Source organism: Triticum urartu, chromosome 4A, assembly GCF_056163025.1.
Source record: "Triticum urartu cultivar PI428250 chromosome 4A, HENAU_Tu73, whole genome shotgun sequence".
Classification (NCBI taxonomy): domain Eukaryota; kingdom Viridiplantae; phylum Streptophyta; class Magnoliopsida; order Poales; family Poaceae; genus Triticum; species Triticum urartu.
Window position 1 is genome coordinate 554,021,833 of NC_141876.1, and position 21,136 is coordinate 554,042,968.

At 46.6% G+C, this 21,136-nt stretch overlaps 1 protein-coding gene across 1 annotated transcript; it reads right to left on the reverse strand.

Moving 5' to 3' along the window:
• Positions 1 to 1,072: 1,072 nt before the first annotated feature.
• Positions 1,073 to 14,670, reverse strand: LOC125552723 (MADS-box transcription factor 1-like). The gene is made up of 8 exons (XM_048716398.2): positions 14,230 to 14,670; positions 6,311 to 6,386; positions 2,857 to 2,918; positions 2,667 to 2,766; positions 2,093 to 2,134; positions 1,962 to 2,003; positions 1,614 to 1,756; positions 1,073 to 1,473 (listed from the first exon to the last, which is right to left on the reverse strand). Exons 1-8 carry the CDS (start codon positions 14,412 to 14,414, stop codon positions 1,395 to 1,397), a joined length of 729 nt encoding a protein of 242 aa, XP_048572355.1. The 5' UTR covers positions 14,415 to 14,670; the 3' UTR covers positions 1,073 to 1,394.
• Between the last annotated feature and the right edge of the window lie 6,466 nt (positions 14,671 to 21,136).

Here is a 21,136-nt window from a genome sequence, read left to right on the forward strand (position 1 = left end):
ACCGATTTGGTTCATGACGGGCCAGATCTGGACTACGGCGGTGTGGCGGCCGGCCGGCGTCCTAATGACGGCTATGGTGTCAGTGTTGGCGACGACGATGGTTGTGGCGCGACGGCGTCGGGGGCGGCGCGGGCTGCGGGCGCGGCGACCTGCCCTGTTCGGGTGGCGGCGGCATGGAGGGCCTGGTGGTCACATCGGCGGCACCTCCGGTTAGATCTGTTCTGACCGGCGTAGCCGTCGATGGTGGTCATCTCTTCCGTCAGAGGTGGCCGGCCTGCGGCTGGGTGGTCGGATCTCGAGATTCGTCATCTAGTCCCGGCCACGAGTCTGGCAGACATAGTTGCTGGTGAAAACCGAGCCGTTGACGGGCAATGGCGGCGTTTTGCCCCGTTACCTTGATGAAGGCATCGTTGTGTAACTGTTGTCGACCCACTCGTGCTGCTTTGGGGGAAACCCTAGGATCTGGTCTTCCAGTTCGGACGATGGCGGTACTACGATGTCATTTCTCTTTTGGGAGCATCATTTGTGGAGCAGTGTTGGAAGACAGAGGCAGGAAGTGAAGCGGCTTCATCTTGCACGGAGCTTCGGTGGAGCTGACAAGTCATGCCTGACCGACAGGTACTACGCTGAGTTATGCCTGGTTGGCAGGTGCTATGCATGACGGATCTTCCAGAGTCTTCGCGTCTGGACGGACGAGCGCAGGGCGGTGGCGCCGTTGGGCACCGTGGTGGTGTCGACGGATGTCTGGAATGGCAAGGATGATACAGATATCTCTCCTGAAGATGGGTCAGTGGTCCGATGATGATGGCGGCTTTCAAAACATATGCATGTGGTGTGCACTTTAGGTAGGCTGCATCGGTTGTTGGTCCCGATACGTTACGTGGATGGATCAACGACGACACCGGTTTTAGATATAGGGAATGAGAGCACTCCATATTATTGAGTTTGTAGATGTGAGTGATGGTTTCGGATGAATTGATGTATGTTCTTGTTAGACCTTTGTGAAATAATTAATAAAGATGGCTGCATGCATCGATTGATGCAGAGGCCGGGGGTTTAACCTCCTTTTTTAGAAAAAAATGCTACCTATTAATCACCACAAGTCCAGCACACAGTATAACAAGTGACACTCAAGTCCAAGCACACTAGCTACATACACGGGAGGCAACGCCAGACCAGGTGACGTCCCATGTCTGTGGATCAATAGACCATTACAAGAGTTACGTACTCGACTCGAATGAATCGCCTGTTTTTATTCTTCAGGGAAGTGCAATGAGCGGCAGTCTCAGTATATAAACCAGTGTGCACTACAACAATAATATCCAGAGTTCCTGGACTCCAGATTGGGCGTACAATACGTGTTGAATCATGCCTGTCTCATCGTCTGAACTTAATCATATCCAACCTGCAAACGATCCAAGGTGTCCATCAAGGCGCTGTGGAGCCATGTCTTCGTTGTTCAGCTGATGGTACCTTCACACAGCAAAAGAAATCACTTCAATTTTGGACGGATCGAACACTCAGGTTCTGAACAATTACAAATCGGAAGAAAAATAGTTTATGCTTAGCAGAGATTCGGTGGGTTAAACCGATGGCCATGTAGAAAGATATACCCAATTTGCATGGAGGAATCATGTTCCGGGCGTTGCAGCAGTCCCGGATAAGTAGTCTTGATGGCATGCCCACTGGAGCTACCGTGCCCTCCATCTTGCCATGACATATGGAGCGCATTCTCGGCACAGCTGATGTCATGCAACTGGCACTCCCAAGAAAACAGTCATGAGAAATTTTATTGCCCACACTGAACTCGTTTTTTTATCAGAATGAATATAGTTTGTATGCCGTGTAGTTTACAAACTTCGTCCAGCAAAGGTATGCAATTTGTGTTGGCAACAAAGTGAAGGTTCAAAATTTGATATCAAGACAGAAAGCGTAAGTTCTAAGCTCAGTGATGATAGTACCTTCTTCCTCAGGTCTTTGTTTTGATCCAGCAATTCTTGCTCCTGTAGAACATCATTTTGCCATTATATATTAACAGAAGGAGCATGCAATATAGGGTCAGGATTATCTGAAGTTCATGATTCATCGTTACCTTACTTTTCAGGTCATATAACTCATCAAGTAATACTTTATTCTGCAAAAAATGTATGCTTTGTCATAAAGCAAGGCAAAACCAGCGACAGAACTGTGATGTTTCAGCTAACGCTATAAAAAATGCCTTAAGAGTTCAGCTGCATACTAACAATAATGGATACAACATCATTTAGATGCTCTGAAGTTAACAGGTTTTCACTAAGACAATTCGAAACTAATACATGCATCATCTTCAACTGATGCAATATCTGTATAATACTCCCTCCGTCCCATAATATAAGAGCGTTTTTAAAAATGTTTTAAATGAGAAACAACCACGGGAGAACTTTGAGCATAGAAAAAAAACCAGAATCTAGCATAAAATGAGGTAGCATTTCAAAAGAAAATCCGAAAACGGTATAAGAAAAAATTAATAAAAAGATGATGGTTTGTTATAGAGGGACCTTGAGCCAGAGCGTGCCCATGGTGCAGCGGCCAACGCTCTTATATTATGGGACAGAGGAAGTAGAAAAATATCTGAAGTTGTTGAACCTGAGCCTATGTAATATACATGGAAATTTCAAATTCTCTACCTTTCTTGTCCTGATATGCTTGAGAGATATGTCTATTTGGTTCTCAATTTGCTCAAGCTCCCTCATGGTAAGTGGGCCCAGATCCTCACCGAGAATATTTCTACGACACGAGAACGAGGACTGATAAGGTGGAGAAACATTGCAATGTATATACAGCAAGTAACTTTTCAACCCAATCTCTAGAAACTACCTTTGTGAACTTTGAAGATATTCAAGTCTGGTCTTCAACTTCAGATATTCTTGGTAATTTATCTAGTTTCAAAAACAAAAAAGGAAGCATGGTACATGTCAGTTCAAGTGACACAATACTTGCCGTGGAAACGAGAAGCTAAACTTACATGACAACAGACCATGTTGGCCAAACAAACAAGACAGTTCAAACAAAATGTTGCCCCACCAAATGGAAGCTGGGAAAGATTGAAAACAACAACAGACTGCAAGAGGGTGCAATGTTTAGCCTGGACCTAGCCTTGGACAATCACCTGAATATGTTTCCAAAAACTGGAGTTGGTTAAGCTGTGACTATGTTTACCCGTAGGGCATTTTGCTTAGCTTTTCTCTGTTTTCTTCCTTACCCCTTTGTAACATACTGTTTATAGTAATGAAAATTAACCGTAGAACAATTGTTCAGTTCTACGGTGTGCGGCTAAAAAAAACAATCACCTGAATGTAATGGTTATTCACACACACAGCTCCAAATGGCAACGGGGACGAAACCCATCGGGTTTTGCCTTCCCAAACCCATCCCCACGAGAAAATCGTAAACCCGTCCCCGTCCCCATCACCGTGCGCGGGGCTAGTTTTCCGCCCGTCCCCTAAACCCATCGGGTTTCGGGGAACCCGCGGGGAACCCACGAGAAAATCAAAATATTTAAACAAACATAGTGGCGACAAAGAATAACATTTCAACAGCAAAATAAGCACATTTCAGCAGCATAACTAGAGCAAATTTCAACAAAAAACAACCCGACTTGGGACGTGAAGAGGCCACCATTGAGTTCGTCACCGGTGGCGACGCCCTTTCTCCAGATCAGACCGGCGGCAGGGGAGAAGACGTGGAGGGAGGAGGCTCGCCAGCGCAGATCGTGGTCGGCGGATCTTGCGAGATGGGATCGAGCCAGGCGGCGCCTGGGGTCCTAGGTTTATGGTTAGGTATTATGTGGGAGAGAGAGATGAGGGCTCGAGTGAGGGGGAAAGGAGCGGGCGATACTGGCTGTTTGGCCTTCGACACTAGGGGGTGGGGGGCTCGGTAGTTTTGGGTTGGGCCGCGCAGGAGCACTAGTTGGTAAAAAATGTATTTTACCGGGTTTGCCGGGTTTCGGGTTCGGGGACTACCAAAACGGGTGCAAACCCACGAAATGTGTCGGGTTGTATAATGTACCCAACAACAGCCCCGCGGGGATGAAAAGACGCCCATCCCCGTTTCCTAATAGGGTAAAAACCCGCGGGGACGCGGGTTTCGGGGCCCGTTGCCATCTTGACACACAGCTATTCTGACCGAATAGTGGGCACTAGCGATTACTGACTATATTTGCTCGGCCGTGTACCCACCTCGCTGCGCCTACCCGACCCTCGCCGCCGCCGCCACAGTCATTGCCGTTGACTCCCTGCTGGCGGAATCGACCGGCGCCATCCTGCAGCCCTGCTGACTTTTCCCGCAGCTTCCTGTGAGTGCAGGCCGCCAAAATAGTCATTTCCGTCGCTGTTGAGCTCGCCATCGCTGCAGCTCCGCAAGGGCACCGCGAAAGTCGGATTTCTTCCGGAATCGGACCGGCCGACCACGGCGATGTGGTAGGAAGGTCGACCCCAAGCCAGCGCCGGCAGGTGCTGCCGGATCTAAAAAAGAAGCCGTCCGATCAGGTTGCCGACGCAACCTTCATTCCTGGCGTCGTTTGCTACCTCCTCGCTGAACAACCACGTGCCTGCCCAGCTACGCAGTGTCGGTCTCCTCCGCTGCCTTGATGCGCAAGTCAAGGGTCCGTCGTCGGCGCTGTCGCTAGGACCGCCGCTGCACATATGGTATTTGTCAAATTTCCCCTACGCATTTGTTTACATATTGCATAAAAAAACGTCTCAAATAGACCGTTACATTTCTCCATTTTAGATGGTCTCCTCTGCTATCATGACCTAACTGACACTTGCAAACTCAAACAGTCCTTGGTTCTCAGTTAGGTCGAGGGCTGTTTCTTTAAGACCAAGTCATGGGTCATGATGGTCATGTTAGGGATTACTTTGCGTCGAATGCAGTTTAACCCCTATACTATTTTCGGCGCCTATTTAGGATGCATCGACTCACTTCAACACCATTGAGAAGGCTGTGGAGAGACATGATCCTTGGTTTGTATTGAGAAGGAATGCAACAGGGTAGAAAGTGCAAGTCCACTGTTGAAGATAATAGCAATCATGCAAGTTCTTGCTTATGGATGCCCGACGATGCCATCCATGTCTATGTTCGCTTGGTGAAGATCTATCCTCGAGTGTGTGAGACGATTCTGTACATCTGTTGTTGAGATCTATGGACCAGAGGCCTTGAGGGTTCCTAGATAATGAAGAATATACTCAAAGGCTTATGGTAGAAAATGAAGAGAGTGGTTGCCCAGGTATGCTTGGATCCATTGATTGCATGCATTGGACTCGAAAGAATTGTCATGTTGCATGGCAAGGTCAATATCGAGGGCATTGCCTCGATCCAACCATCATTCTTGAGGCAGCTGCATCACACGATCTTTGGATTTGGCATCCATACATTGGTATGCTTGGCTCTCACCAATGATCGCAATGTCCTCCATTGATCTTCTCTTTTTGAAAGGCTTGTTGATGGTGGCAGTCCAACTTGCACTATGTTGTCGATCACAATGTGTACAGCATGGGTTACTACCTTGCCGATCACATCCATCCTCCATGGGCCACAATTGTGTATACTATCCACAAACCAAAAGGTAACAAAGAGATCTCACTTTGCAACTTGTCAAGAATCTGCTGGAAAGGATGCTGAGAGAGCATTTAGTGTGCTTCAACAATGATTTGGGATTGTTTGTGACCCTGCTGAGCATTGGAAGCCCGAGACCCTATGGAAGATAATGGCATCATGTATTATCTTGCACCACACTATCATCGAGGATGAGAGAGAAGACCCGGAGGACTTTTGGCAACTGTTCAATGCCCACCCATTGCAGCCAGAGCATAACCCAAATAGGATCCAAGCCTTCATCCATGCACACCAACAGATCGAGAACCATTGAGCTCATAACCGACTTCACGAAGATCTTATTGAGCATCATTGGCGCCTTCATAGCACTTGATTCTTGTGCTTTAATCATGTTTATTTGAATTCTTAGTTTAGTTGGACCGTATGTTTTGTTTGAATTTGGATGGTTTATGTTTGAGAAGATTAAAAAAATTATGCATTTAGATTGTGTGCACTTCATTATTCAAGTTTTTATTTATTTTTATGTTTGGTAAGTTTGAAAATTTTGGAAAGCAAAAAATAATAGGATAGGGGATCTGTTGCAGAATAGTGATTTCCTTAAGTAGTTGGTAAAGTGGGATAGGGAGTACGTTTGCTAGTTTTAGTTTAGGAGGTCTACTAGAGATGCCCTAACCTCTTTATATTCAGGAAGGTATTAAGATTTTGAGATGCTTACTTCATTTTCTGCTGGAGGGGTTGCTTCTGGTGAGTTGTAGTTGCAGGTGCGGTATCTCTCAAGTATTTTGTACATGCTGTTGACATATGAAAGCAAAGGAATCAATTTATATTGCTTGACATGCGAAAAATATAGAAAAGTGAATACATTTATAATATCCAGAAGCGTTGGAAAATGTAAAAAAAGAGAATATTAGTATGTGCGCAACACTTACTGACTGAGATGTGATCCTAGTATCATATAATGCCTGCTAGTCACCATATGTTGTTGCATAGCACATTCCCCTTCACTTGGCTCCAATGGAGGGCGTGTGGAGCTGTGTCTTCCACAAATATTCTTGGATCCGGTAGGCTTTGGTATCCACCAGCCGGCTTTGGTCTCCGGTGGATCCCTTTGGTTTCGGTAAACGTTTGTGGTCTTGGAGTATCTGCAAGCTCTTTTCGGCGTCTTGTTCTCAGGGGCGGCTATTTGCTACACATATTGTGGCCGTCGATATCTTCTGGTCTACATCGACGACTCCCCAGTTGCTTATAAAAGCTCCTAGGTTTAAATAAGTTAGCTCCGCAGAGGCGGAGGCCCAGAAGGCATCGAGCTTTGCTCATGTTGTGCCGTTGGTGGATTCGGAAGGACGAAGGTTTTGGCACCCCTAAGAATTTGGATGTAATTCTATTTTTATGTAATATTTTTGTAAGGACTTGTGATATTTAATATATGACTAGGCTTTTCCGCCCCCAAATAAGGATGAAGCATAAACAGACCGAGAAGGGCAGATCCAGTTAATCTGGACCAACAATTCATGTCAATCCAGTGATCTAGATTGCTCGAATGATGACCGCTCAACATGTTTAACATGAAGTTAGTATAATACCAAATACCAATGTCTGCTAACCATGTAATTAAGGCGTAACTGATGTCCTACCGAATATCAATGTACAGATAATTTGCTTCACAATATTAACGTGAATGTTATTTTTGCCATGAATAGTGGCATATATTTGCATGTACACATTTACTGGTAAGAAGAAAAAGAATCACCAGATGATCCGCAGATCCAATTGTCATAGAGCTATCCCTTGAAGTTTTGCATGTGGGAAAACTAACTACGCTTAGTCCTTTCACAGGTGGCAAGAATCGACCGAGATACGAGCTATTCTAGATGGATCTTATTCCTGGTCATCTGAGAGACTCTATCCCAGCCAGCTCATAATCAGTTCACGAAGGCCCCTGGAATCACTAACTCGTTGCACATTACACATATACACACCAACAACGGGATTTGTAAAATAACTAAGATTGTTTATTTTGTAGTAGTGTCTCTGGTTTGTGTGCGGGGCAATTATGGTGAAAGGGAGTAAATTATGATCTGTGCAACTAGTCAAAGCAAGTGGTCCCAAATGTCAGGTTTTTTCTAAACTACCTAAGACTAGATTCTTTTTTCCATAAAGGAGATTAAAACCTGCAGCCTCTGCATCATTGTGATGCACACAACCATCCCTAAGACTAGATGTATTAACAACATTCCTCCAAATACAATGTCATACACGATTTTTGGTCAATAGCAAAGGTACAGTAGTGTAGCTGGAGCTGGTGCAAGTAAGCATTTAAAAGTTTCAACCTCGCACTTTTGCAAAGATTAATTCATTTTTCTTGTTCACATATTTTAACGTGTACGTAGCTTATGAGCATTTCACAACATTTAATCAGGGGTCCAAGAATCATTACTCCTTGTCAATAGTTTTTTTATGGGCTGGATCAAAACTAATCTCTTGCGGAGAACATATTCCCACTCCCTTGCTTCATCCTCCCGAGGGCGACTCAGGGGCGACCTAGGTGTTGTAGTGTCGCTTCCTCCTTCCCCGCTTCCCCCTCATCACCGCCGGAGGCAGCCGACAGGATCCCCTCGCGGCTGCCAGGGCGGTCCACTCTCGGGGGACTTGGCGGCTAGCCTGGTGGGTGCTAGGCCAGGAGCCTTTGTCTGACGAAAACCCTTGGCCGACGATGGCGAACACAATGTTGATGGCATTTTAGGTGCCATTCTACCCCTTGGCCACGACATTCAAGTACAACTTCCCATGCTCTCTCCTTCCTCTATGCCCCAGGTGAAAACACCAAATCCCTGTGATTGGGACACAACGGTGCTAAACGTTGTTCTCTCCTTGGAGGCTCCGTCCTGGGCAGTGGGTTGTAGGTTGTGCAGCGACAAGCTCGGTTGGTTCCTGATGGGGCTCAGTTTATCTTCAGTAGCGGCATAGCTCTAGGATGGGTTGGATTCTTCCTCAGGTCGGTGCGCTCTCATGCTTGTGTGGTCCAGATTGTCTGGCCATACAGTTCCCTCAAGCCTAGGCAAGAGGGGACTGGGCTCTCCACTTTGACGATTGTGAAGCGATGGTGCTGTTCAGAGTTGGCGACCCTAGAAGTTGCTCGGATTAAATAGATTAACCTATGATTCATTTTATTGATGATATGATTTTGGTCCTCGGGGCATGGCCCTCTTCAAGTTGTTTGGTTTAACACATTTTGACTTACTATGCTATTTCAATTGGGCTTAGTATCAACTTCCATAAGTCATCAATCATTCCAATCAACACTAAGGTTGCCTTGGTGTCTCTCTCTGTATCTAAGATCTTTGTTTGTATTGTAGTCTGGCACCTTTCACATACCTTGTCCTTCCTTGCCTAACCACTTGCCCCACAATTCAAGATTTTATGCCCTTAGTTGGTCGTGTGGAGAAAAAACTTTTAGCAACATTGTCTATGATCTCCTACGGTGGAAAATTGTCCCATCCAAGCATGTCATTACTTCCCTACCAATCTTTTCTCTATGCGCTCTTGAGCTTCCTCCAAAAATTCTAGAGCCCCTAGTCAAAATCAGAAGGAGAAGTCTATGTAAGAAAACCGTGCAAGGAGGCAATTGCAATTCATTGGCAGCGGGATATGGCCTATCGCTCTAAAATCCATTGTGTCCATGGTGTTATTAATCTTTAGGTTGGAAGTGATGCCCTCCTCATGAAATATGTTCAGAAAATTTATAACCGGATGTACCTCCCAAACCTTATCTGGTCAACCTATCATGTCGTGGAAATCCCACATGTTGTTGACCCTTGTGAGTCCTTTTGGCGGCGAGATATTATGAATCTTAGCCCCATCTTCTAAGGCGTCTCTCGGATTGTTGTTGTGGTACTTCCGCGCTCTTTTGGAAGAACCTATGGCTAAACGACATGCTCTCTATGTCCCACCCAACGGCCTACTCTTTTGCTTCCTCGGAGGATATCTATGTCAAGGATTTCTTGGGGATTATGGCTGTTGGGGAGATATTTCACTTACAATTTTCGATACATATATGCCCATGCGGAGGTTCATGACCTTCAACCCTTGATGACCCACGTTGTTCTTGTGGAAGCCATGCATGATATATGGCACTATGTTTGGGGCTCAAGAGAGTTTATGTAGGCACTACTATGCCTTTTACTTCAAAGTTGTTTAAGCCCACTAGGCATATAGATGGATCTGGAAATCTAATTAAGTGTGTACTAAAGTTTAAGGTATTTGGTTTGCTCTTGCTCTATGATAGGTTAAATACCCTTAACATGCTTAATCGAAGACAATACAGTATTGGCCATGACATGGACTGTCTGTTATATGGATTTGCACACTGAAGAAACGATTGAGCACATGATCTTTGATAACCAATTTAGCAAATCTTCCTGGGCTAGCCTAGATATTTGACGGGTCCCTCTACCTCAAGGTTCCATATGATCACCCAAGCAGAGCAGGTTTGGAGCAAGCCCATGTTTAAGGACATATTTTTGTTTGCCTCGAATAAGTATTTCAGAGGCATTGTGTCCACCATTGCCTCTTGGAGGTCAAGATTAAAAGATGATTTTTCTTTCCTTACCCATAGAGTATTAGAATTTGAATTCTCGCATATTTTTAAAGTTGCTTGACATAAGCGTATTACTGTTCGAGAGGTGATGGGCCATGCCCAAGCTAATGTCGAGTTTTAGTCTCCTATTGTTGTCAAATATTAAGGGAGTGGGGTCTATACACGATTTGTAAATGCTCAACTCAATGAGGCCAACTATGTCTTTAGATGTCTTATTTATCAGGCTAGACTATACAAGGCTCCAGGAGGTTCATCTTTTTGGTCAACTCAATGTACAAGGCTCTTCTTACTAGCTACACCGCGCAAATTTTCCTTGCTTGTCCTTTTGGTCATCTGATTTGATTGCTCATTTTGTTGGCGTTTAATTTAACACCCCAACCCCCTAACTGTATTCCTCATGGGTTTGGAACTAGCATCATAAGATTTTTTTGGGCTCTAAGATCACTTTTTTGGGGTTGGTCTGAGTGCTTTGTGTTGGTCAATTTGGCTTTGCCATAATGATGATTTGTTTGAATAAATGATTGTTTTCAATCCTTTGCAGGCTATTTACTTATCTATCAACTAGATGAGGTTATGTTCAATGTTGCAGCGAACCGGCAAAAGGTCATTATGGAGGACATCAACAAGTTATCACAGGATTTATGCCCCAACATGGGTGCCAGTATTTTGTTTGAATAGGAGGAAGACCCCCGGCCTCTGCATATGGGCGATGCATGCAGCCACTTTATTAATTATTCACAAAAGACCTTACAAAAAAATACAGCAGTAAGTCTGAAGCCACCGTCTAGACAACATCTATTGCTACTCCTATCTAGTTGATGAAGGAATGATGATAGTCCGGTCCTAATACCAAACAGACCTCACGGCCAAGCCTAACATCTGAGACCCGAGGCCCCAACCAAGCCACTTGCCGGGTATGAGGCACACCCGGGTCTGGCGGACCCTCAAAGGCCGCCACCGCCAACTGCAACCACTCCATCTTCAGAGCTATACTGCATCAACCTTGCCCGGTCTAGCTGCTGTGGACGTCACCACGATGCCAAACAACACCACCATCATGCGCTCTTCCATCAACACACTCCCAACAGCGAGACCCTGCTGCTCCATGCCGCTGAGACCCGCCGTTGTCAACATGTCAGATGTAATGCCGCTCCTCCTTCGCGAACACCACCTGCTGCCACTGGTCCCATCCCCTCCACCTGCAGTTCATCTGCACTCCCAACCGAGCCCCAGTGCCCCTGACGACGCCTCCAGGAAGGTCATGATGACGCGAACAGTGCCACTACCGCCAAATCCGAAGAGCACTTAAGGTTTTCACCCGGTCGGGCATCGGGGTGGGTAGATTGGGCCCTCAGTTGCGCCTTCATGAAGGAAAGCGGCGCCCATGGGCGTCGCCACCGCCGGCCGGCCAGACCGGCCAAGGTTCCCCCCGGACCCAAAGTACACCACCAGGGCTCACCATCACCGGAGCCTGCAGCCGCAAACCACCGGGACGACAAGAGAGGCAACAGGAGAAAGGGGAACCTCCATATCTGACGCAACGAAGCACATCGCCACGACCGGACTCCATCAGCGACGCGCCACCCACGCGGCCGAGCATGCTGGCTAGCGTCGCCTGCAGACGTCGCGAGCCGTCGGACAACGCCCCGCCTAGCCGATAGGGCCGCCGCCCAAGGATCCGCAGGCCACCAATGCGATACTCTGGCCCGCTGGCCGACGGGATTGATCCGGGCACCGAGATCCCCGCTGCCACCTTCCCCGGCGCCCGCGCGGGCTTTGCCGGCAACAGTGGCGGCAAGGGAGGGAAGGGGGATGAGGGGAGGCAGCGCGGCGAAAGATCTGATTGCCCCCGAGTCGCCCGGGGGACGACGCGCGAGGGCCGCGTCTCTACAGTGTTTCTTGGCGAGGGCCGCGTCTCTGCAGTGTCAATAATAAGGAGCACATGGGTGCCGGTTTAGCAACATGCTTTGTCATGACTGTGTGTAAGGGTGCAAACCAAGGAGAGCTAATCTTCCATTATCCAAAAAACTACTATCTGTCAATACTTCTTATAACATTTAGACTGAATACATGATATTATAGTATGTCACCTTAGAAATAATTTGTTCTATGAAGTAGAGAAAGCATGTCATCAGAGTAGAAAATGATCTTTAAGCTGAAGAAGAAGAAAACAAAGATGAAATAGAACTTAATGAAGACCCATAAATACGAACTGAACTGGGATTAGTCTTGTGTGAAAAGCTCTAAATTGTCACCACACTGAAAGAAAGGGTCACAAAAGTTGTCTCAGACCGAGTAAGTTCCACCGTGGATTGTTTAGATGAACTTCTGGGGATCGAGCTGGTGGCAAGTTGAACTAGATTTGAAATTGTAGCCAGAAATCCTGATTTTGAATCTATTTCAACCAGTTAGTGCAGGGGGATTTAGGACTCTATCTAACACATTCTGCAGCAAGGTTATACATATATATGTTTATGTCCAGCTAGTACGTAATGTTCTTTTCACAAGTGTACGCACGCCATCTGGTAGAACAGCATAATTGCTCCTAGTAATAAGATCCTCGTGAGATAGCAAAAGTTAACCGTGTATACATTATCTCGCATGCATGTATATTATTTAATGTAGTACTGTGCATGCATCAGTTCACCCAGTTTAGAACGTGGTGGAGTCAACACTACTCATATATATATCTACTTCAATCGGTATATTGCATGCAAGCTAAGCTGGGTTGCTTTGACGACATGACGTGCAATTGATATCCTTGACGGTTCGGCTGTTAGTGCGCGGAACAACGGGTAGTTCTACACAGGGCTTGGCTCAGTGAAGATAGTACATGAACTTCCGGGGATCCAGCTGCTGCTGCCCTCAGTGGAACAGTAACTTTTTTTTTTGAGCAAAAGAGGGTTTCCCCTCCGATTTCCGTTAGAGAAACCAAGTGGAACAGTAACTAATGGAACAGTAAATGGATTACAGATCTCAGCTTCTCACCACATCCTAGAGTAAGCCAAACTCTAGTGTATCTTTTCTGAAGCAAAGGCAAGATGTTTGCCTTCTCATTAATCAAGCAAGGAGAGTTTTAGGTACGAGAAACAAAGGTTCCGGCATCAGTCAACCCCCAAAAGGACAGAAAACAAAATCGAATTACTTGTGGCATAAAAGGTTCCTAAGGTGCTTATTAGCTTATAGTTCCAGCCAAAGCCCACATCTCGCTTCTTCTTTAATTTTGTTGATGAGATGAGCCCAGCCGGCGTTGTGAATGTGTACTGGATTTGCCATTTTGGGTGAGAAATATGTGGATCTGGTGAGCATATACGGGAGGAGATAGAGATCTTATGAGTAGAGCATGGGCCAGCGAAATATCCTCTAAATATGGAACGAATAAGCAACAACTTCATGGACCGCTTTCTTGTTCTTGCCGATTATAGTAAGTAATGTGAGTGATTATGATACGGTGTACATGTATTGAATAGCTGTCCGTCGCGAACTCCAGAAATCTACCCCAGCTGGATCGATGTGGTCAACAGATCCGACGCTTAACAGTATCTGGTTAAGTTGACCTTTCCGCAGCTGCGATACTCCACACACAAAAAAAGGAAGGACACTCGCTCGTCGCGCAAAATAAGGATGTTTTCTCATGTCCTTGGTTAACTGAGCTGAAGGCAAGAAAATCAGAGGTTTGTTTGACCAGATCTTGACGAACCCATAGATCACGTGAGGCCAAAAGAGAAGGAAAAAGAAAATGAACGGATAGGGTCAAACACACACACACACACACACACACACACACGAGAGTGAAAACGCGGATCTAATTAACCTAAACCTAATCGATTTGAACATCAAACCTGCGCCAAACCAAGTGAAAGAAAAGAGGGCATTCGATTAATCAGCTCGAAGCCTCGAACTCGGATGGACTTCCTTTTAGCCGCATCTGCTAGTGTTCTTGTTAATTCATTTCCGTGTGAGTCGTCGAAACTCTGGAGGTGGACGATCTATGCCAGTTGGAAGTTGGAACAGCGAGGGTTGGTTTAGTTACGTACCATGAGGAGCTGGAGAACTCGAAGAGGCGGCCGCCGCCGGAGAAGATGATGAGGGCGACCTCGGCGTCGCAGAGCAGCGAGAGCTCGTAGGCCTTCTTGAGCAGCCCGTTCCGGCGCTTGGTGAACGTCACCTGCCGGGTTGTCTTGTTCTCGATCCGCCTGATCTCCACCTTTCCCCGACCCATCTTCCTTCTTCTTCCTCTTCCTCCTCCCTTTCTTTCTCTCTCTCTCTCGCTCGCTCGCGCTCTCTCTCTCTCTTGTAACTTTTTTGCCGCCAGCAGAGGGATGTCTGATCGTATGCTTTGCTTGCTCGGTGCCTAAGTCTCTCTCGCTCTCTCACAATTACTGTACCAATGATTTACTAGCTCGTCCACCCGTTTGCGTCTCTCTCTCTCTCACTGTAGCTCTGGCGAAGGTGGTGGTGGTGGAGGGGGTGATTGATGATTGATGTGACGTTAGTTCGTGGCGAGTCGGCCCCTCGCTGGACACGCAACAGTGCCGATCCGGACCGGAATCCATCTCCACAGCGAGGAAATGGGGGCCAGTAAAGGTGTCCGCACATCAGAGAGCAGACGTGGGTGATGGATAAAGTTTGATCGAGGCGGGATAGGACGTATACACGTGTCGACGGCAGTGTGGAGGAATAGACGACTTCATTATGGCATCGCGTGCTAGCGGCTAGCCTTCTAGGGCTTCGTAGGACTTCTCTTTCCTGTCAGCTCTCTCAAGTCTGAACTATCTTTACTTTCTCAGCTCTCTGAAGTCTGAACAAGTGTTCCTTCATTTTCTTCAGCTCTCTGAACTATCTTAAATTTCGCTCTGGCTCTTCCTCTCTTTTGCTGCGGTTCGTCAGGGACCCTTTTGCTTGTTTTTATACTGGAAAATAGAAAGAAATGTTGGGCAACCCTTTCACAGGCTCAAAGGTAGCTAGTGCTGGATTCCTGGCAGGCTTCCCGTATTTCGATCCTTGAGTTGGAGCACGAAGGAATCTAAGTTAGTTTGTAAAAGATGGAATTAGGCCCTGTTTTTATTTTTTGATTGGGTGGAATAAGACCCTGTTTGAATGTGGGAACGAAAAAACAATGCATGATTCACCTGAATATCCTCCAAGAATACTCCAAAACAACCATTTGAAACAGCACAGAAAAAATGCGTGAGTTCTAAACATAAGGAGAAAAAGGACATGAGGCAAAACCTCACGTTTGATTTCCTCCAAAATTTCTATAAATCGCTTCATTCCATAGATTTCATAGGAATCTTGGAGAACCATTCCTTTGTTCTAAATGGCATGTAGAAATATTTCCTATACGAATTTTAATTCTTCGAAACTCCAAGATTTCCTTTTGCTCCAAGCCGGACCTTAGATTCACAATTTTATGACATGATATCAATTTCTTAATTCATATAAATCGACAAATAATCCTTTGTCTTCAATCAAAATATGGTGCATCTACATCCCACTTTGGAATAAGCTGAACAATATTTACATATGGCATGGCCATTTTTTATTTTGCACGGGCCATAACACCTCCAATATAGGTTTCTAAAAATAAAATAATGGTCTCGAGCCAAATTGTAGGCCGGTCATACAGTATATTCCCCAAATGTTGTGAAAGACCATTGTCGGGGGAAACGACACCTACGGGATCACGAGGAATCCCTTTTTGCTACGGTTGGCTGGCGCGGGGCTTTGGAAAGAGCGGGGTTGAGAGAGTCTTGCCGGGGCCCCGGCATGGGTCTTGCTACGGCATCCTGGTTGCCCCAGGCAAGGGGCTTGCTGGGGGTCTCGTGGGTATCCATGGCAAGGATCTTGCCGAGGATCGTCGTCTTCTGGTCATCATCTAGTCTTGCGTACTCCTGGTCTCCACAAAGATTTGCATGCCACCATGGAGGTGCCTCCCGAGCCTCGGTTCCAAAGTGGTTGATGGTGTTGGAACCCTTAGGCTCAAGGGTCGCGGCTCTGCTGGTGTTGGGCAAGTTGCCCCGGCAAGGTTCTTACCGGGGCTATGGAGGCCGCCCCGGCAAGGGCCTTGCCGGGGGAGCTCACCTCGCCCTTCTTCTCTTTGTGTTTCTGGCTTGGCGTTGCTCTGGTTGTCTTGTGGCTTTGCTTCCTTCCTCTGCCCCGCTAGGTGTGGCCGCAGGCGCGGCTCCAACTGCCCGCGCACAAGTAAAGGGGTACAAAATAGGACCCCTCCTTTTATGCACCGACAACCATCAAACAAAATACTCGCCATGACTGTTGATAGGGATCCGAAGAATCTCATAGGCGATGTCATTCCTAAAGAAGGCACACACTGTCTCTTCATTCCAGGACCGTCGTCCTCGTCAATTATGCATTGAACTTTAGCATTGGCAGGAATAGGAGAGACCGGCTGTGGTGATTTTGTCACGGCGGATGTCCTAGTGTAGGACTTAGTCGTGAGGCAAACACATCTTTGTAGTAGCTTGAGAGGGGTTGAGTGGAATCGAGAGACGCAACACAAGATAAGGATTTAGACAGCTTCGGGCCCCGGAAAACATCATCCGGTAATAGCCCTACATGCTGTTTGTGGCTAGATCTCATTATGTTCATGAGGGAGTCACCGGTAAGCCGGCTCTTGGTGTCTATCCCTAGAGATTGTTTCTTTTTTGCTTGTCCTCTTTGGGGTGCCCCACCCTCCTTATATATCACTAGTAGAAAACAGGGCAATGGTCCAGGCCGGCTCAGCCCATTAGTCCCGGTTCAGTGTAGAACCGGGACCAATGTGGGCATTGGTCCCGGTTCGTGAGCCCAGGGGGCCGGCCGGGCCACGTGGGCCATTGGTCCCGGTTCGTCTGGACCTTTTGGTCCCAGTTGGTGGGACGAACCGGGACCAATGGGCCTCGCTCCTGGCCCACCACCATTGGTCCCGGTTGGTGGCTTGAACCGGGACCAAAGGCTCCCCTTTAGTCCCGGTTCATGCCACCAACCGGGACCAATGAGGTGCCTATATATACCCCCTCGCGCAAGAGCAGAGCACAGTGCTCTGTTTTTTCTGGCCGAGGGGGAGAGGGCTTTGTGGTGCTCTAGCTCACCTCCTATGCACATGAGGTGTTCGATGGAATGCCCAAGCCACACTACTTAAGCTTTCTCCTCTCGAAGCTCGACCTCCAAGCTCCATTTTCCTCGAGATTTGTACACTTCTATTAATTTGGACACTTAATTATATATAATGCACGCAGATGAACCGGCAATGGATGTACGGTGACAGACACACCCGCGAGTACATTAAGGGCGTGCATGAGTTTCTCGATGCGGCTGAGGCAAACAAGCAGAATGGTTTTATGTGTTGTCCATGCACTGAATGTGGGAATACGAGGTCTTACTCTAACCGGAAAATCCTTCACTCCCACCTGCTTTACAAGGGTTTCATGCCACACTATAATGTTTGGACGAGGCACGGAGAAATAGGGGTTATGATGGAAGACGGCGAAGAAGAAGAGTACGATGACAACTATGTGCCCCCTGAATACGGTGATGCTGCAACGGGGGGAGCTGGTGAAGATCAAGAGGAACCAGACGATGTGCCCAATGATGCTGCCACGGGTGAAGCTGCTGAAGATCAAGAGGAACCAGACGATGTGCCCGATGATGATGATCTCCGCCGGGTCATTGTCGATGCAAGGACGCAATGCATTAGTCAAAAGGAGAAGCTGAAGTTCGATCGCATGTTAGAGGATCACAAAAAAGGGTTATACCCCGATTGCGAAGATGGCAACACAAAGCTCGGTACCGTACTGGAATTGCTGCAGTGGAAGGCAGAGAATGCTGTGGCTGACAGAAGCTTCCAAAGGATAACGAATTGCCCGACAGTACATACGCAGCAAAGAAGGTCGTATGCCCTCTAGGATTGGAGGTGGAGAAGATACATGCATGCCCTAATGACTGCATCCTCTACCGCGGTGCATACAAGGATCTGAACGCATGCCCGGTATGCGGTGCGTTGCGGTATAAGATCAGACGAGATTACCCTGGTGATGTTGACGGCGAGCCCCTCAGGAAGAGGGTTCCTGCGAAGGTGATGTGGTATGCTCCTATAATACCACAGTTGAAACGTCTGTTCAGAAACGAAGAGCATGCCAAGTTGATGCGATGGCACAGTGAGAACCGAAAGAAAGATGGGAAGTTGAGAGCACCCGCTGACGGGTCGCAGTGGAGAAAAATCGAGAGAAAGTACTGGGATGAGTTTGCAAAGGACCCAAGGAATGTATGGTTTGCTTTAAGCGCGGATGGCATTAATCCTTTCGGGGAGCAGAGCAGCAATCACAGCACCTGGCCCGTGACTCTATGTATGTATAACCTTCCTCCTTGGATGTGCATGAAGCGGAAGTTCATTATGATGCCAGTTCTCATCCAAGGCCCTAAGCAACCCGACAACGAAATTGATGTGTACCTAAGGCCATTAGTTGAAGAACTTTTACAGCTGTGGAATGGAAACGGTGTACGTACGTGGGATGAGCACAGACAGGAGGAATTTAACCTTAAGGAGTTGCTGTTCGTGACCATCAACGATTGGCCCGCTCTCAGTAACCTTTCAGGACAGACAAACAAAGGATACCACGCATGCACACACTGTTTAGATGACACTGAAAGTATATACCTGGACAAATGCAGGAAGAATGTGTACCTGGGCCATCGTCGATTTCTTCTGACCAACCATCAATGTCGAAAGAAAGGCAAGCATTTCAAAGGCGAGGTAGATCACCGGAAGAAGCCCGCCATGCGCACCGGTGATCACGTGCTTGCTATGGTCAATGATTTACACTACGTAATCTTTGGAAAGGGTCCCGGTGGACTAGCTGTTCCGAATGACGCTGAGGGACACGCACCCATGTGGAAGAAGAAATCTATATTTTGGGACCTACCCTACTGGAAAGACCTAGAGGTCCGCTCCTCAATCGACGTGATGCACGTGACGAAGAACCTTTGCGTGAACCTGCTAGGCTTCTTGGGCGTGTATGGGAAGACAAAAGATACACCTGAGGCACGAGAGGACCTGCAACATTTGCACGAAAAAGACGGCATGCCTCCGAAGCAGTATAAAGGTCCTGCCAGCTACGCTCTTACAAAAGAAGAGAAAGAAATCTTCTTTGAATGCCTGCTCAGTATGAAGGTCACGACTGGCTTCTCGTCGAATATAAAGGGAATAATAAATATGCCAGAGAAAAAGTTTCAGAACTAAAGTCTCATGACTGCCACGTGATTATGACGCAACTGCTTCCAGTTGCATTGAGGGGGCTTCTACCGGAAAACGTCCGATTAGCCATTGTGAAGCTATGTGCATTCCTCAATGCAATCTCTCAGAAGGTGATCGATCCAGAAATCGTACCAAGGCTAAGGAGTGATGTGGCGCAATGTCTTGTCAGTTTCGAGCTGGTGTTCCCACCATCCTTCTTCAATATCATGACGCACGTCCTAGTTCATCTAGTCGACGAGATTGTCATCCTGGGGCCCGTATTTCTACACAATATGTTCCCCTTTGAGAGGTTCATGGGAGTCCTAAAGAAATATGTCCGTAACCGCGCTAGACCAGAAGGAAGCATCTCCATGGGCCATCAAACAGAGGATGTTATCGGGTTTTGTGTTGACTTCATTCCTGGCCTTAACAAGATAGGTCTCCCTAAATCGCGGTATGAGGGGAGACTGACTGGAAAAGGCACTCTTGGAAGAGACTCAATAATATGCAGGGACGAATATTCTTGGTCTCAAGCACACTACACAGTTCTACAGAACTCTACCTTGGTGACCCCGTATGTCGATGAACACAAGAACAGTCTGCGCTCCAAACACCCGGAGCAGTGCGACGACTGGACTTTCAGCAGTTGGTTGGAAACACATCTCAGAGGTGACAACACTGTTTGTGATGAGTTGTACTTGTTGTCCAGGGGACCATCTTTGACTGTATTGACTTACAAAGGATACGAGATAAATGGGAATACATTTTACACGATCGCCCAAGATCAAAAGAGCACCAACCAAAACAGCGGTGTCCGCTTTGATGCAGCAACTGAGAGCGGAAAGGACACATATTATGGTTACATAGTGGACATATGGGAACTTGACTACGGACCTGATTTTAAGGTCCCTTTGTTTAAGTGCAAATGGGTCAATCTGTTAGGCGGCGGGGTACAGGTAGACCCACCGTACGGAATGACAACAGTGGATCTGAAAAATCTTGGGTACACTGACGAACCGTTCGTCCTAGCCAATGATGTGGCACAGGTTATCTATGTGAAGGACATGTCTACCAAACCGAGAAAAAGAAAAGATAAGGAAGCGAATACATCATACGATGAGCCAAAGCGCCACATAGTTCTTTCAGGAAAAAGGGACATCCTGGGAGTGGACGGCAAGATAGACATGTCTGAAGATTATGAAAAGTTTCATGAAATTCCTCTCTTCAATGTCAAGGCTGACCCAAGCATCCTGATAAACAATGAAGATTATCCATGGTTACGGCGCAATAAGCAAATGACACAAGCGAAGAAAAAGTGAATACTTTCTCCCGCAATAAGCAAATGCTATGTGGGTGAAATTATGATACCATCCCAACTTTCAACTTTTTCAGAGTTCATTTGAAATGCTTTCATGTCTTATGGTTCGAAACTTTGATACTTCGAAAGTGATTGTCCATTTTGTACACGAAGTGCATCAAGTTTTTGTCGTAACCCTCTCTACTTTTTGGAACATGCTATGTGGGTGAAATGATGATACCATGCCAACTTTCAACCTTTTCAGAGTTCATTTTGAAATGCTTTCCAATTTCAGAGTCATTTAGCTCAAAGAATGAATTAATAGCAAACAGAATGAACTACAAAACTTTTATAAAAATAAAAACAATCAATTAAAATATTATGTTATGACCAACTAAAATAAAACTATAATATT